Source organism: Podarcis cretensis (genome assembly GCF_951804945.1).
Source record: "Podarcis cretensis genome assembly, chromosome: 2".
In the NCBI taxonomy this organism is placed as follows: Eukaryota; Metazoa; Chordata; class Lepidosauria; order Squamata; family Lacertidae; genus Podarcis; species Podarcis cretensis.
The window spans coordinates 126,993,928-127,009,850 of NC_137171.1; the positions used below are offsets into that span (position 1 = coordinate 126,993,928).

The 15,923-nt window shown below is 49.7% G+C and overlaps 1 protein-coding gene across 1 annotated transcript in view; it reads left to right on the forward strand.

The window, feature by feature from the left end:
* Positions 1 to 15,923, forward strand: part of COL11A2 (collagen type XI alpha 2 chain) — a gene marked incomplete at its 5' end in the record, with an annotated part of 106,186 nt that overhangs the window by 73,447 nt on the left and 16,816 nt on the right. The window contains 16 exons of the mRNA XM_079967198.1: positions 2,036 to 2,125; positions 4,428 to 4,481; positions 5,083 to 5,190; positions 5,595 to 5,702; positions 5,793 to 5,846; positions 5,963 to 6,016; positions 6,438 to 6,545; positions 6,824 to 6,877; positions 9,996 to 10,049; positions 10,170 to 10,223; positions 10,894 to 10,947; positions 13,243 to 13,350; positions 14,062 to 14,115; positions 14,211 to 14,264; positions 14,503 to 14,556; positions 14,718 to 14,771. Of these exons, the coding sequence (XP_079823324.1) occupies positions 2,036 to 2,125; positions 4,428 to 4,481; positions 5,083 to 5,190; positions 5,595 to 5,702; positions 5,793 to 5,846; positions 5,963 to 6,016; positions 6,438 to 6,545; positions 6,824 to 6,877; positions 9,996 to 10,049; positions 10,170 to 10,223; positions 10,894 to 10,947; positions 13,243 to 13,350; positions 14,062 to 14,115; positions 14,211 to 14,264; positions 14,503 to 14,556; positions 14,718 to 14,771 (1,116 nt within the window). The remainder of the gene's footprint in view (positions 1 to 2,035; positions 2,126 to 4,427; positions 4,482 to 5,082; positions 5,191 to 5,594; positions 5,703 to 5,792; positions 5,847 to 5,962; positions 6,017 to 6,437; positions 6,546 to 6,823; positions 6,878 to 9,995; positions 10,050 to 10,169; positions 10,224 to 10,893; positions 10,948 to 13,242; positions 13,351 to 14,061; positions 14,116 to 14,210; positions 14,265 to 14,502; positions 14,557 to 14,717; positions 14,772 to 15,923) is intronic.

Sequence of the window (15,923 nt, forward strand, 5' to 3'; positions counted from 1 at the left end):
GAACTGGTCCTACGTGGGCCAGAAAAAAGCCAGGAATAAAGGATGGAGTCCAGCCCCCAACCAGGGCAAAGAGCTGTAGACCAAAGTTTATTGCGCAACAGGTTCAAAGAGGAATTTTGAACCCCGAGGATGGGGTGACAAGGACTTTTAAAACTTTCCCACCATATCCCAGGATACAGTTCGTACAGCATCATTGCTACATCACTGACATGCCAGAAAAGGGGAGGGGTAGACAGGGGTTAAAGGGACGCGGGTGGCGCTGTGGGTTAAACCACAGAGTCTAGGACTTGCCGATCAGAAGGTCGGCGGTTCGAATCCCCACGACGGGGTGAGCTCCCGTTGCTCGGTCCCTGCTCCTGCCAACCTAGCAGTTCAAAAGCACAGCAAAGTGCAAGTAGATAAATAGGTACTGCTATGGTGGGAAGGTAAGCGACGTTTCCGTGCACTGCTCTGGTTCGCCAGAAGCAGCTTAGTCATGCTGGCCACATGACCCAGAAGCTGTAAGCCGGCTCCCTCGGCCAAGAAAGCGAGATGAGCGCTGCAACTCCAGAGTCAGCCATGACTGGACCTAATGGTCAGGGCTCCCTTTAGCTTTTAGACAGGGGTTACACTAGTTCAACCTTGGCAAACATGTCCAGACAAGTCCTTGGTACAAGATTAGCATAAGCAGACATGGCAGGGCAAGACCCAGGTATAAGATGAGCACAGGCAAACATCTCTGAAGTCCCACCACCCAAAGTACAATAGAACTTCCTTTGCATGTCTGGACCCCTTGGCAAGTTTTAGTGATGGGATTAGGCTTTTCTTGGCCAAGAATCAGCTCAGCAATTGTCACCTCTGGGCACTTCCTGGGGTAGGAGGTGTGCTTGGGGAGGTGGCGGGGAAAAGAGTCGGTTTTTTGAAGGGCAAAATAGTGTTGAAATGGAGGGAACTGGCAAAGGAGTTGATTTTATATTACCGTATTTTTCGCTCCATAAGACGCGCCTGACCATAAGACGCACCTAGTTTTTAGAGGGGGAAAGCAAGAAAAAAAAAATTCTGCGCAGAGCATGTAAGCGGCTCTCGCTTTTCTTGCTTTAAACCCTTCCGTACCTCCTCCCGCTTCGCTGAGAAGCCAGCAGAGCAAGAGCGATGGCTGCACAGTGCCTCTTCTTCTGGCTTCCCAGCAAAGCGGGATGAGGGACGAAAGGGAGCCCTTACAAGGGAGCGCTGAGAAGAGCCTGGCAGCGGTTCTTGCTGGCTTTTCCGGGACGTGTGGGAAGGGACAGAGGACAGCCTGTCAGTCCCTTCTCCCTCCTCAGGGAAAAGCCCCCAAGAGCCGTGCTCTCTTTAAAGGGCCGCGCGGAGCGTGTGTGTGGCTCTTGGGGGCTTTTCCGCGAGGTGAGAGAAGGGACTGCTGGGCTGCCCTCCCGCCTGCATTCGCTCCATAAGACACACACACATTTCCACTTACTTTTTAGGAGGGGAAAAGTGCGTCTTATGGAGTGAAAAATACGGTATTTTTAAAGCTAGGTAACTTCCCTGAGCTGTCTAGTCGAAAGGATAAATTTATGCATAATATCTGTAACATTTAACAACTTTAAAGATGTGTCCCCCCCCCGTAATTTCCATAACAGGAGCGTAACAGGCTCACAAGCTCTCTAAGGGACGCGCTACCTTTCCTGGGGACGCACGGGGTGAAAACATCCAAAGCGGAACCGCTTTTCGGGGTGCTTTTTTGGGGTTCCAAGTACTGCACTAGTTAGGCTCAAAAGAGGAGAGAGGAAGCTCAAACTGTGCTTTCAAAGGTCTAGAAAACTTTCCTGAAAATCCCCTTTGCCCTCTAAGCCCCGCCCCTGGTATCACAGGCCCCGCCCCTTAGCCTAGTGCGCCCCAGAAATCTGAGCCTCGGGATACCTGCCCCCCTTCCCCCTTCGAGGATCCTGCCATGATGGATTCAGGCCCTCCAGCCCCAGAAGAGGGGGTCCGGGGTCTGGGGGGCTCTGGCCAGGATTTGGGGGGGTCAATGTGTCCTTTGCCCCCTTCTGTGTTTCAGGGCGACCCCGGCACCCCTGGAGGACCCGGCAAGGACGGTCCGGCTGGGCTGCGAGGCTTCCCCGGAGAGCGCGGTCTGCCTGGAACTGCCGTACGTACTTGGGGGGGGGCCTCCTTCCATGGGGCTGGCCTGGGAAAACATAGCCTGGGTGCGGGGGGGGGCACAGCGTTTTGCGTTGCAATCATCCTGCCCGCTCTGGGGGCTGAGATTAAACTGCCAGGAGCTAAATGTAGGTAGAAAAAATACTCAAATGCCGCCATGCAGGGTGTAGCCAGGATTTTGGGGTTTTTTGGTGGGGGGGGTAAGAACCTCATTTGGTTAAGGATTTTTATTGATTTTGGGGGACAGCTGCTCCTCTCTCCCCCCTCTTGGCTACACCCACGGTGCAACAATATAAATCTAGTCAGTAAGAGCATAATAAGTTAAAAGTTAAAAACAAACTTGGGTTTTTTTTGTGTGTGGGGGGGGGTCCTCTTCATTTGCCTGCGTGGGCCAGGCAGAATAGAAAGAATTTCAGCAAGTCTGTGAAAGTTGGCACGGAAAGGGCCCCATGATTCTCCAGTGGCAGAGAGTTCCACAAGTTAAGCACTGTCTGTGGGAGGAGATGCCAGGAAACAGGGACTTCTGTTCATATGTGGTGGGGATGCAAATATGTACAATTTTTTATTTTTATTTTTTTGTGAAAGGGTGTTTAAGGAGATGACAGAAATCACTGGGTTAAAGCTGACCAAAAGTCCAGAGGTAGTGTTATTATCAATTTACGATGGGACAGAAGGTTCACAGGCTAGGAATTTATTGACAGCTGCACAAATTATTATAGCCAGGAAGTGGAAGGGGCAAGGTGAATATAAAATGGAAGAATGGTATAAAGAGGTCTGGGATATAGCTATTAATGATAAATTAACATGTGCCATTAAGGTAAGATGGGGAATACACAGGAGGAATAGTTTTGAGGAGATACGGAAGGTGTTTGCAAAATTTGTACTGTTAAGATGGAAAGTTCCGGATGCTACAATGACTTAGGGCCAGGCTGTCTGAAAAACCGTATTCCTTCTTATTAGGCTGCCCAGGTTTTGAGATCTTTTTTTTTGGGGGGGGGCTTTTCTTGGTCCCACCACCCTCCCAGGAATACTTGGGCAGGACAGGGCCTTCTTGGTGGTGGCTCTTCCCAAGCAACTTTGGAACTCCCTGCCTGGAGAACCCAGACTGGCTCCTGCCTTGTTGTTCTTCTGCTGGCAGCTGAAGGCTTTTTTATTCCCACACTTAAGGTGTGTTATTTTAGGCGGCCCCCAAAGCTTAAGTTTTGCAAATTTCTTCAGTGAGGGGTCTTAAAAATATGTTTTGGTGTGTAAGGCATTCAAATCTGCTATTATTTTTGCAACTGGGGAACATTAGATGAAGAAGCCCATAAACTGCTTTCGGGAAACCAAGGAATTTTACCTTCTGAAAATGTCAGGTGATGCTAAATAATAATTATTTATATTATATATTATTAAATAAAAAACCAATATTAATATATAATATAACTGCAAGTGCCTGGCAACAATTTTTAATGATTTTTATACAATTTTACACACGTTTTGCTTACCAAGCAAAACTGAGTAGCATTAACTTCACCAAAATACCGTTTGAATTCCCAAATTATGTTGCAACTTTTTAGCACCCCTCGTTTTTTGAATGTGAGCATTGAAAAATTCACCACAGGCCTCTGGGATCTGGCCGGGTTTGTTTTCTGCTGTTTTTTAGGAAAGGGTATTTCAACAGTGCTGTGCTGTTCATTTTTTTAGCAGGTTTGCTTTAATTCTATTAGTGTTTAATTAAACAATTACCTTTTGTATGCTTTTAGCTTTTTGTATTTTACCTGCCTTGAGTCCCAAATAGTATTATTTTGGTTTATTTGGTTTATGATTATTGCCATTATTCATTAAATTGCTTATACCCTTTTTAGATCCTTTCAGCTTCTTTACTGAAAAATAGAATTATATGGTTGCATCTTGGGGTTGCGGTTCATAGCAAAAAAAGGCAAAATAAAACCCCACATTGCCCTCTTCAGCAGCAACTTCCTAACAGAGGGACTCCCTGCCACTTGACCTGCACCTCCCGCTCCGCCTTGGCCCTGCTGCCAGCGCTGATCCTTCATTTGCTCACCTGGCTGCTTATATTTTACTTACCTGTGATTCCTGCTTCACAAGGGCGGGTTGGACTAGATGACCGCTAGGGTCCCTTCCAACTGTGCCATTCTCTTATTCTGCCTTATTGGTGAGGAAGTGTTCTCTGCAACACTTCACAGGACTAAAAGGGGAACGGAAGAAGGACTGGACAAGGGGTGGGTGTTTTGTGCTTGTGTGTCTACTTGTCGGCCTGCCTCAAACTCTTCCCTCCAACCTTGCAGGGCGGGCCTGGACTGAAAGGCAACGAGGGACCCGCTGGACCCCCAGGACCCGCCGTGAGTGTTTCCTCCCCCCCCCCCTTGGCCCTGACACACCGACCCAATGCATGCCCTGCAGCCACAATGCTGCCCTTCTCCTGGCACCTCCTGACGTGCCGATGGAGCTCTGCACATGCCCAAGAAACCACATTCACACCCGTATCTATTAAGAATTTAAGTTCTTCCCCAGTTTCTCATCGCCCCCCCCAGCTCTCCACATTCAGCTCTCCACATTTTGCAGCGATTTGTGTGCTTTTTTTTAAAAAAAAAAGCACAAAAGGTTATCATCAGAGGAATTTTTGTCGCCAGCCTTTCCCCCCCAGCCTACAGAAGAGCACCTGCAATTAAAATAGAGAATAAGGAAGCCCACCGAAACATTTCAATAGTGGAGAGTCAAAGCAGGAGGGGAGGGGAATTTCTGTCTAAATGGGTCTGTCGTCGTCTCCATGTTGGATCTCGCATTTGGCGAGAGCCTGCGTCAGCTTTGAGCATCCCACTGTGCTGGGGTAGTGCATTGTGGCTCCAGCAGAGGGTGCTCTGGGTACAAGCCCCTTTTCTCCTGCACTCAGCCTCCCTTCAGGATCAGGCCTAAGCACCCTCATTTCATTTTGCCTTCCAGGGATCCCCAGGGGAAAGGGGGGGCCCAGGACCAGGTGGCCCCATCGGACCCCCAGGAAGACCAGGCCCTCAAGGACCCGCTGGCTCGGCTGGGGAGAAAGGCGTGCCTGTGAGTAGGGCTGAAGGGGCAGGACTTATGGGTCTTCTCGGGAGGAAGGGGGGGTAGAGAAAAAGGCTAGCAGAGCGGGGAGAGGGGCAGATGGTGGGGTACGGCAGAGGGGACCCCCCAAGTTTTTCTGGAGGGAGGGGGAATGTAATCAGGACCCCTCGACACTCCCCGGATTCCTTGGTCATGTTGATTAGAATCCTAGAATTGTAGACTTGGAAGGGACCCCGAGGGGTCATCCAGCCCAACCCCCTTCAAGGCAAGAATTTGGTGGAAGAGACGCAGAAGCTGCAAGTGGCGCTTGGGGTAAAGAACTCTGAAGCACCCCTGGGAAAGGGGGGTGGGTGGTTGAGATTCCGGGGTGAGTCTCGGGGGCCCTCCCCCTCACTTTCTCTTTTCTTCCCCAGGGCGAGAAAGGTCCCATTGGCCCCGCAGGCCGCGATGGCGTCCAGGGCCCTGTCGGGCTGCCTGGCCCCGCAGGAGCTCCGGGGGGCCCAGGTGAGGATGGCGACAAGGTAAGAGTCTGGAATGCGTCTCCCCTGCCCATTGCCCCGGCCTCTGGGCTGGGCCTCCCCGGCTCACTCTCTCGTTCTCTCTCTCCTCAGGGCGAAGTGGGCGATCCTGGCCAGAAGGGCGGCAAAGGGGCAAAAGGGGAGCACGTAAGTTGGGGTCATCTTGAGACCTGTGGGGCAGGGCCACGAAACGCGTTGGGTGGGGCTCTTCCTCTCCTGCCTCTCCATCCATGCCATTCGCCTTTTTCTCTTCCTCCCTGCAGGGGCCACCGGGCCCCCCTGGCCCACTGGGTCCTCTCGGGCAACCAGGAGCCGCAGTAAGTCCTCAAATTCATTTTACCACCTTGTGTCTGGTGTCATTCAGGAATTTTAAGAATGTCCCCCCTCCCCAAATCAGCACAGTTATGAAATGTTCAGTTGACCATATTGCGGCCAGTTTTATCTGAACAGAGGGTTGCCTCCAGCTAAACCTCCAAACTTTTGGAGGCAGCCACACTAGTTCAATAAGCTTCCCACCATACCCTGTCAAAAGCATTTTTCAGAAGAGCAGTTTGCGCGACCCGCTAAGGAAGAAGCAAGACGAAATTTGAAACCGCCATGAAGAATTGGGTATCTTTCAGAAGAAAAGGAAACTGGTTTAGTTGTGATTCCTGCATTATGTGTGTGTGTGGGGGGGGGGTTTCCAGCTTGGGTGACCCTTGTGTGCCCTTTCTATGATTCTTGTCTTTCACCCTTCAGGGCGCAGACGGAGAGCCTGGAGCGAGGGGCCCCCAAGGCCACTTTGGCGCAAAGGGGGATGAGGGAACCCGAGGGTTCAATGGCCCCCCAGGGCCCATCGGCCTGCAGGTATGCCCAGGGACACCCTGAAGGGAGGGTCACACCTCTCCTCCTCCCCCCGTCCAACCCTCCAACCTGCACCCAATTCCCCACTTGGTCATTCAGCTCCCTGGGTGGCCTTAGACCAGTCACTCTCTCCCCACCTAACCTACCTCACAGGGCTGTTGTGGGGGTGAAACGGCGGGTGGGACGGACCATGTACTACCCCACCTCAAGCTCTGCAGAGGAATGCAGGCAGGAGAGAGATGTCATGATAAATAACCATGATTGATCCTGCCTCTTGACAGGGTCTGCCTGGACCATCTGGAGAAAAAGGGGAGACGGGCGATGTGGGGCCCATGGTAAGCACTGCCTCCCTGCCCCTTCTCTCTCTCTCTCTCTCTCTCTCTCTCTCTCTCTCTGTTCCAAGGCACCCCAGTTTTGGTTTTTCCCCTCTATATTTTTATTTATACTTTTCAGATACCGTATTTTTCGCTCTATAGGACCTCTAAAACAAGGTGCGTTCTGTGCGTTCAAGGTGCGTTCACCCGAAGCCTCCGGAGCCCAGCGGGTGTTCCCACTGGGCTCCGGAGGCTTTGGGTTCCTTTCGACCTGCTCTTTGGGCCTGGCGGTGGGGGAGCAGTGCAAAGGTGGTGCGTGCCTTCCCGCTGCCCCCCGAGCTTGTGGGACTGTCATTGCAGCCTTCCCCCCACCTTCGTAATGCCTTCGTAGCCTCTGCAGGGCAGTGGGGTGCCTTCACCCCGCTGTCCTGCGGAGGCTTTGCGCAGCCATCCCCAAGCTAGAACAGCGAGACGGAGCGCTGCGCAGTGCTCCGTCTCCCTGTTCTGGCTTTGGGCTTAGCCGCGCAGCCTGCATTCGCTCTATAGGACACACACACATTTCCCCCTAATTTCTGGAGGGGAAAAAGTGCGTCCTATAGAGCGAAAAATACGGTATGTACATTTCACTGATTTTTACAATCATTTTGACTTTTTAAACTTGTCTTCCTCCCCCCTCTTCCTGCAGTTCCTTAAATTTATTTTTAATATCTTCTGCATGTCCAAATTCACTTTATTTACTAATTTATTTATCTTATTTATATATATAAACTTATGTAACTGCAGGTTATTACAATTAACCCTGCCGGTGTTCTTATCTGTTTACAATTTATCTGTAAATATCAAATAAACCATTTCCGCTCTTTTATAAAAAGTTTGTTATCTTGATTTCTTATTTTTCCGGTAAGTTTCACCATTTCTTCATATTCCATAAGTTTTTGTATCCATTCTTTCTTTGCTGGGACGACTTCTTCTTTCAATTTCTGGGCAAGTAACACTCTTGCTGCTGTAGCTGCATACATACATAAGTTTCTCTACAATTTAGGTAGTTCTGTTCCTATACAGGCACCCCTAATGGTGGTGTTTTGGGGTTCCTGTTTCTAGCTGCATTGCAGGTTTTCCATTGGGGTCTTGGTTGGCTCTTTGGCAACTAACCCAGCTGCCAAGCCCTTCTCATCTTCCTGTGGAACCTCCAGGCCCAGCAGCAGTCTATCTCAACTCCTAGGTTCTTTGGAGCTTTGGGGACAGGAATCATAGAATCCTAGAGTTGGAAGAGACCACAAGGGCCATCGAGTCCAACCCCCTGCCAAGCAGGAAACACCATCAGAGCACTCCTGACATATGGTTGTCAAGCCTCTGCTTAAAGACCTCCAAAGAAGGAGACTCCACCACACTCCTTGGCAGCAAATTCCACTGTCAAACAGCTCTTACTGTCAGGAAGTTCTTCCTAATGTTTAGGTGGAATCTTCTTTCTTGTAGTTTGGATCCATTGCTCCGTGTCCGCTTCTCTGGAGCAGCAGAAAACAACCTTTCTCCCTCCTCTATGTGACATCCTTTTATATATTTGAACATGGCTATCATATCACCCCTTAACCTCCTCTTCTCCAGGCTAAACATGCCCAGCTCCCTTAGCCGTTCCTCATAAGGCATTGTTTCCAGGCCTTTGACCATTTTGGTTGCCCTCCTCTGGACACGTTCCAGTTTGTCAGTGTCCTTCTTGAACTGTGGTGCCCAGAACTGGACACAGTACTCCAGGTGAGGTCTGACCAGAGCAGAATACAGTGGCACTATTACTTCCCTTGATCTAGATGCTATACTCCTATTGATGCAGCCCAGAATTGCATTGGCTTTTTTAGCTGCCGCGTCACACTGTTGGCTCATGTCAAGTTTGTGGTCAACCAAGACTCCTAGATCCTTTTCACATGTACTGCTCTCAAGCCAGGTGTCACCCATCTTGTATTTGTGCCTCTCATTTTTTTTTGCCCAAGTGCAATACTTTACATTTCTCCCTATTAAAATTCATCTTGTTTGTTTTGGCCCAGTTCTCTAATCTGTCAAGGTCGTTTTGAAGTGTGATCCTGTCCTCTGGGGTGTTAGCCACCCCTCCCAGTTTGGTGTCATCTGCAAATTTGATCAGGATGCCCTTGAGTCCATCATCCAAGTCGTTGATAAAGATGTTGAATAAGACCGGGCCCAAGACAGAACCCTGTGGCACCCCACTAGTCACTCTTCATCAGGAAGGGGGCCTGATGTTTTCTGTTGGGCCTGATCCAGCTGATTTGGAGCTCTTCGGCTCTTTTTACGTACATATCTGTTGGACGGCTGGTTTGCTGCCTTGACCAGGCGTGAGTGACTTGTGGCCTGCAGGCCAGAGCTGCCCCATGGGAAGTGGCTTCCCAGCTGCTACAGCTTTACCCCCTGATCAGATTTTCTTGGATTTTGGCTTATCTGCTGGCTGCCTGGCAACGCTCTGGGCACCTTCCAACTCTCCCTCTCCTTGAGAGCTAACAGTGTCTTCCCTGAGGAAGGAGGGGGGCCAGGCTGTCCTTTCCAGACTCTGACAGCCAGCTCTCATCTGCAGAGTCGGCCCCTTGCTTGCTTAGCTCAACTTCTGAGGCCGACTCTTCTGCTGTGCTCAGGGTGGCCACGTTCCTGCAGGCCAGTGCTGCCCCATGGGAAGTGGCTTCCCAGCCACTACAGCTTTACCCCTGATCAGATGTGAACATAAAAGATCCCCCTGCCTGCTCTTGACCGATGCCCATGGGCATCAGTCAGGGATGCTCCTGCCTTGTGGGAGTGGACTAGATGACCCTCGGGGTCCCTTTATCATGCTGTGGTTCTATGATCTTATTGTGAAGACTAGAAGGGTGAGATTGGGGACTAAGCCCTCTGCCTACTCTTTAAGAGGTGAAACTGTGTGTCGCCCCTTTGAGTTTGGGAACCTAAGAATAAGAAGAGGGCATCTTTTTCTGAATATTATGGAAATGAAAGCAAAGGGGCTCTCTTGCTCCCCTCCCTTTTCTGCCTGTCTAAAGCAGAGTGTTTGCTAAGAGCAGCACATTGGTCCTTGAGTCGGACCTGAGCATCAATGACCCACATAGTGGGGCTCGGGTGCTAATAATAAATACACTTCTCCATGCAGGGACCCCCAGGACCCCCCGGACCACGTGGCCCAGCCGGACCCTCTGGAGCAAATGTGAGTGTATTTCTCCTTCCACAACCCCCCACAACCGCTACACCACCACCGCCCATTAACTGATATTCAGCATGGGCTTCTAGTCTAACAATTTGGGGTCTCTTTTTCCTTCCCACACAGGGTCCCCAAGGCCCGCCAGGGGGCGTAGGAAACCTTGGTCCCCCAGGACAGAAGGTAAGTGGCTGGGAGACAGGACCCCTGGGTCCTCTGGGGAGGTTAGTTGGGAGTGGGGCCTGGGAGCCAGTATCCCTGTGTGTTCTGAAAAGCGAATCTGGCTTCCCTGGAGCAAGAAGGGAACGAGGAGGAAGCAGCTGGAGGGAATGACTCCTAGTTTCGGTTGTCTCTATACTAATGCACAGAGCACGGGAAATGAACACGATGAACATCCAACTGTACGATCCTATGATGCAATGAGTAGGGTCTCTGTGTGTTTTGGGGGATCTGGGGATGAGTTGGGTATTGATCTCCTCTTCCTGGTTCTTGGTTCTCTGGATGGCAGATGAGCTGTGAGTCTCTCAAACAGACTCTCCCCCCCCCCCTTAGGGATCTCTCTCTCCAGATATTCACGACCCCCTTCAAATCCCCCCAATTGCCCCCGCTGCCTAATGAAAGCTCTCTTGAGCCTATTATGTTATATTCACTGTTCCCAAGTCTATTTGCAGTGAGGGGTGTGTCCTGGAGAGAACCTCAGGGGCCAGGTTGAGAGGTCTGGAGGGCCTGAGATTCAGAATGAGTATAAACACACACACTGGCTTGGAATATATGAAGAATGGAGGATGGGAAGAGCTTTGGATAGGACCAGACCCACACTGACACAGCCCTCAATATCCTTCTGTCGTTTCAGGGTGAGGCAGGAGAGCCAGGAGGTCCTGGAGTCCCTGGAGAACCGGGTGGCAAGGTAAGAGACCCCTCTCCCTCCCTCCTTACCTGCCCCATCCACCACCTCTGCCACCACCATTGCGACACCTGGCCTGCCCAGCACCCCTGATGGGATTGATTGACAGGAGTGAAACCCGCGTCCCGGTGAGGGACAGGGGAGAAGAGTTGGATTCTCTCCCCATTTGAAGGCAAACCACCTCACTTCCAACTGGAAGGGGGAGAAAATACCATCATTATTATTCAAATGGCAAAGCAAGCTCTGTGAGTTTGTGGAAATGGCAAAATTGACGGCAATCGTTAGAGGCCATTCAAATCAGAGAATAATTAAAGAGTAGAATGGAGTGAAGGAATACATGGAAAAATATGGTTCTGGAACTGGAATATTAATAGATAATGTGTAAAACGTGCAGGGGTAAGCAAGGAAATACAGCGGTGCCTCGCAAGACGAAAATAATCCCTTCCGCGAGTCTCTTCGTCTAGCGGTTTTTTCGTCTTGCGAAGCAACCCTATTAGCGGCTTAGCGGATTAGCACTATTAGCGGCTTAGCGGCTTAGAAAAAGGGGGGAAAGTGAAAAAAATCGCAAGACGTTTTCGTCTTGCGAAGCAAGCCCATAGGGAAATTTGTCTTGCGAAGCGCATCAAAAAACGGAAAACCCTTTCATCTAGCGGGTTTTTCATCTTGCGAGGCATTCGTCTTGCGGGGCACCACTGTAATAAAAGAATCTATTGAATAATTATTAAACTACAACAACACAACAAGATGGAAGAAGTTTTAAAAATATTGAGATCACACATGGGAGTGGGGAATTTATAAAAATATCTAATAGTTCTAATTGCGTTGGATCTATATATAGCAAAGGGAAGTCTCTAGCAATTAGGTATATTTTAATCTAGTCAGCTATGTAATAGGCTTATGCTACAAAATGAATATGGATTTTGAATTTGATGTTTGTAATTCCTTTTCGGTTTTGGAATAAAGTTAAAAAAAGTAAAAAAGTAAAAAATGAAATGTTGCGTTGCAACAAGGTGCCCCAACTAACACATCTACACGAGGGGGCAAAGATCAGTGCAAAACCACAGACAAAAACAGGCAATATTTAACTAAATAAAAAAATTGTCCAGTAGCCCCTTAGAGACCAACTAGGTATGTTCTGGGTAAAAGCTTTCGTGTGCAGGCACACTTATTCAGATACCAGCTTCTTCAGATACCAGCTGTGCATGCACACGAAAGCTTATACCCAGAACATACTTAGTTGGTCTCTAAGGGGCTACTTAGAGGGACATGGGTGGCCCTGTGGGTTAAACCACAGAGCCTAGGGCTTGCTGATCAGCAGGTCAGCGGTTTGAATCCCTGCGACGGGGTGAGCTCCCGTTGATTGGTCCCTGCTCCTGCCAACCTAGCAGTTCGAAAGCACGTCCAAGTGCAAGTAGATAAATAGGTACCACTCCAGCAGGAAGGTAAACGGCGTTTCTGTGCGCTGCTCTGGTTCGCCAGAAGCGGCTTAGTCCTGCTGGCCACATGACCTGGAAGCTGTACGCCGGCTCCGTCAGCCAATAAAGTGAGACGAGCGCCACAACCCCAGAGTCAGCCACGACTGGACCTAATGGTCAGGGCTCCCTTTACCTTTACCTTTACCTTTACCTTTAAGGGGCTACTGGACAATTTTTGTACTTATTTCAACTGCATCAGACCAACATGGCTACCTATCTGAATGGGCAATATTGTTATCAATTTGTTTAATTTGCGTCCTTCCCTTCCTCGCTTTGTGCCGGAGGAAGTCGCTTTGCCAAAATTTGTGGGTTAGGCACAAACGGCTTGCAAAAATGCCCGTGGGGGGAGAAATTTGTACTAAAATGCTGATGGGAAGGACTTTGAAAAAAAATGATAAATGTGGGGAAACGTGGGGAAGCAGGCTAAAGATTGGAGAAACGGAAAAACAAGAACTTGTACATTTGCCAGGCCCTGATCCAGGTTCACCGTACAGAACTTTAATGTCTGACATTTTCCCTCCCGGCCCCCAAAATCCTTCATGGCCCTCCATAGACGCTTCCTTCCCACAGATGCAAATGACCCACTGCCTAATCTCAGTGCGACCACCTTTTCTCTCTGCCCCTATTGAAGACCCAAATTTAAGGGCTTGGTCGCTGGACCAGGCAAAAAAAATCCTTCTGGTGTCTCCTGCAGTGGCCAACCCAGCCCCCCCTCTGCCCTCCCGAGAGCCCCCCTCCCTCCACACAGCCCCTGGCATTTGGAGGGTAGACTGCCCCTGGAGCTGGAAGCCATTTTGTCTCACCGCCATTCTTCTCCCCCTAGGGCCCACGGGGAGAAAGAGGAGAGAAAGGCGAGGCTGGAGCTGCTGGCGTGGCCGGGCCCCCTGGCGGGAAGGGGCCCCCCGGAGACGACGGCCCCAAAGGAAACCCCGTAAGTGGTGCTGCAGAGAGAGAGTGGGGCGAGTCCTGCCTTGCCGGGGGTTGGGCTGGATGACCCTCAGGGTCCCTTCTGACTCTACAATTCTGTGATTCTCTGTTTCTATCTCCACTTGATTTCATTCCATTCTTGGGGGGAAGTTCCTTAAAATCGGGAAGGGGGCTGTCATTGAATGGGATGGAAAAGGTAAAACGAAGGCATGTGTGTTGGGAAGGAACAGCTGGGCAACCGGGAGGGAGGGCTTAATCTCTTTTTTTAATTAAATATATCTTTATTAATTTAATATAAATACATTTATGAGGAAACAGACGTACATACAAGTAAACAAATATACAATCAAATAAATAAATAACATGAAAAATCAAACAAACCACCACACTATAAGATACAAGATTAATATAATTATCATCCTATATACTCCTGATACTGAACACAATTATAAAATTTACAGAGAAGAAATTTAAAACTGACTTCCAATTAATCTCACTGTACTTTATCTATCCATTACTTTATACCGCACAGTTACATATTTCTTATATTGTATCTTTTTACCTCCCTACGAACTTATATTTATACAAGACAGGGATCAGTCTAATTCTGCCAATTCCTTTTATTCCATAGTTTTCCAAAGATTCTTTAAAGATTCCCCAATCCTTGTAGACTTTTTGTTTTGATTGGCCTAATCTCTATCTCTCACTTTTTTAGGGTCCAGTTGGTTTCCCTGGAGATCCGGGACCCCCTGGCGAAATGGGACCTCGGGTGAGTCATGGGACCGCTTTCCCTAGGAGCCCCCACGGAAGGGCCAGGATCTGACCCGGGGGCTGACCGTGACTTCGTTCCTCTCTTGCCAACAGGGCCAAGACGGGGCCAAAGGCGACCAGGGAGAAGATGGAGAGCCGGGCGTGGCGGTAAGCCCTCTAGGTCTGGCCGGAAAAAGGTTCCAGGTCATCTTCTGCTGGGTTTGGTTCCAGACATGATGCCTCCTGCGAGTCCACCCTCCTCTTTCCCCAACGGCGAAGGGTCTCCATCACCTTCTTGGCTTCCCAAGATGCCCTTCTTCCAGAGTCCCCTTCCCCTTCTTTGTCTTCTTCCCAATTCCACTCCTCCCCGCCCAGCGTGACCCCCTTCCCTTTCTCCCCTTCCCAGGGCTCTCCAGGACCCACTGGCGAGAACGGACCCCCTGGCCCGCTTGGCAAGAGGGTGAGTGGAGAGGGAGGGGGCTCATCCTGGTTGACCCACGAGTCCAACATCAAGAGGGTCCAGGCCCTTGGGCATTGGGGGCCAGAGAGAGAGGGCCCCCTGTGCCTGGGGGCTGGCTTGGCATCTCTCTGAGCCCAGTGCCTCCGCTCCTCTCTCCACAGGGTCCGGCTGGCACCCCAGGCCCCGAAGGACGCCAAGGGGAGAAAGGCGCCAAGGTGAGTTACCTGGTCGCCAGGTAAATGGAAGGGGAAGCCAGACAGGGAGGTGGCTTGGCTACCCTAAAGAAGAAACTATGGGATATCAGAGGGGTATCCAAGAGCCCATATAGAGTCTTTGCGTAGGTTCTCTATTGGTAGGAGAAAATAACAGAGGCCAACCAGAGAATATTGAGAAGCAAAGCAGCTAGTAAGCCTGATCTTTATTGATCTGTTGCAACAGGGTGCTCCCCTCACACGCAGGAGAGGAAGAGGACCCCAGAACCAAGGTGTGCCTGCCCTTATATACACATGTTAAATTCCCTGCCCTGGAGCTCAAGACCACCCCCAAAAACATCATGCATACATCACAGAAAGGGTGTTACCCAAGACCACTCCCTCAGATACATCATACCTACATCACAGAAAGGGCGGTCTACAGCAGAAATTTGAGTGCATTGTTTATCTCCTGTTGTTGTATGTTTCCTGTCTGGCAGGTGCTCTGTTAATGCTCACTTGATTGGATACCCTGGGGAGCCTGTCCAGTCTTGTAATGACAAATACTTAGTTCCTGAGCCAGGTCACAGGCTCACACCCTATTCATATCTTAAATGTGTCCTTAAGACAGAATTAGTGAAGGAAATGACAATGGGGAGGCTTTTCCATTTTCCTTTGATCTTGCAGAGAAAACATTTAGTCAGTTTGGGAATCGAAAATGGTTTCAGGTCGGTCTTCCTGTACTGATCTATGCACGTGAACATTTAACATATATCTAAGACCTTAAAATTATTATCACAGGGCAGATTTTTGTTTACAACTGTGTGTGTGTGTGTGTGTGTGTGTGTGTGTGTGTGTGTGTGTTGGGGGCTTATACCTTTCTGTTTTCCATGAGCTCCTTTAATATTTGAATTTATTTGCCCTGCACTCTAAGGTCGCAGGGCAGGGGTTAGAACAACTGAAATATATTTTTACTGCTCTTTCATTTTTTAAAAAATAGATTTAGTTTTGATTCCTGCATTGCATGACCCCTGAGGTTCCCCTCCAACTCCGCAGTTCCATGATTCTTAACCTCCCTCCCTCCAGGCTAATCCTACTCCCAAAACCCCTTCAAGGACTTGAATTTCCCCAGCCCACTCCACATCCTGGTCGCTTCTCTTTGGCACTCTGCAGGGC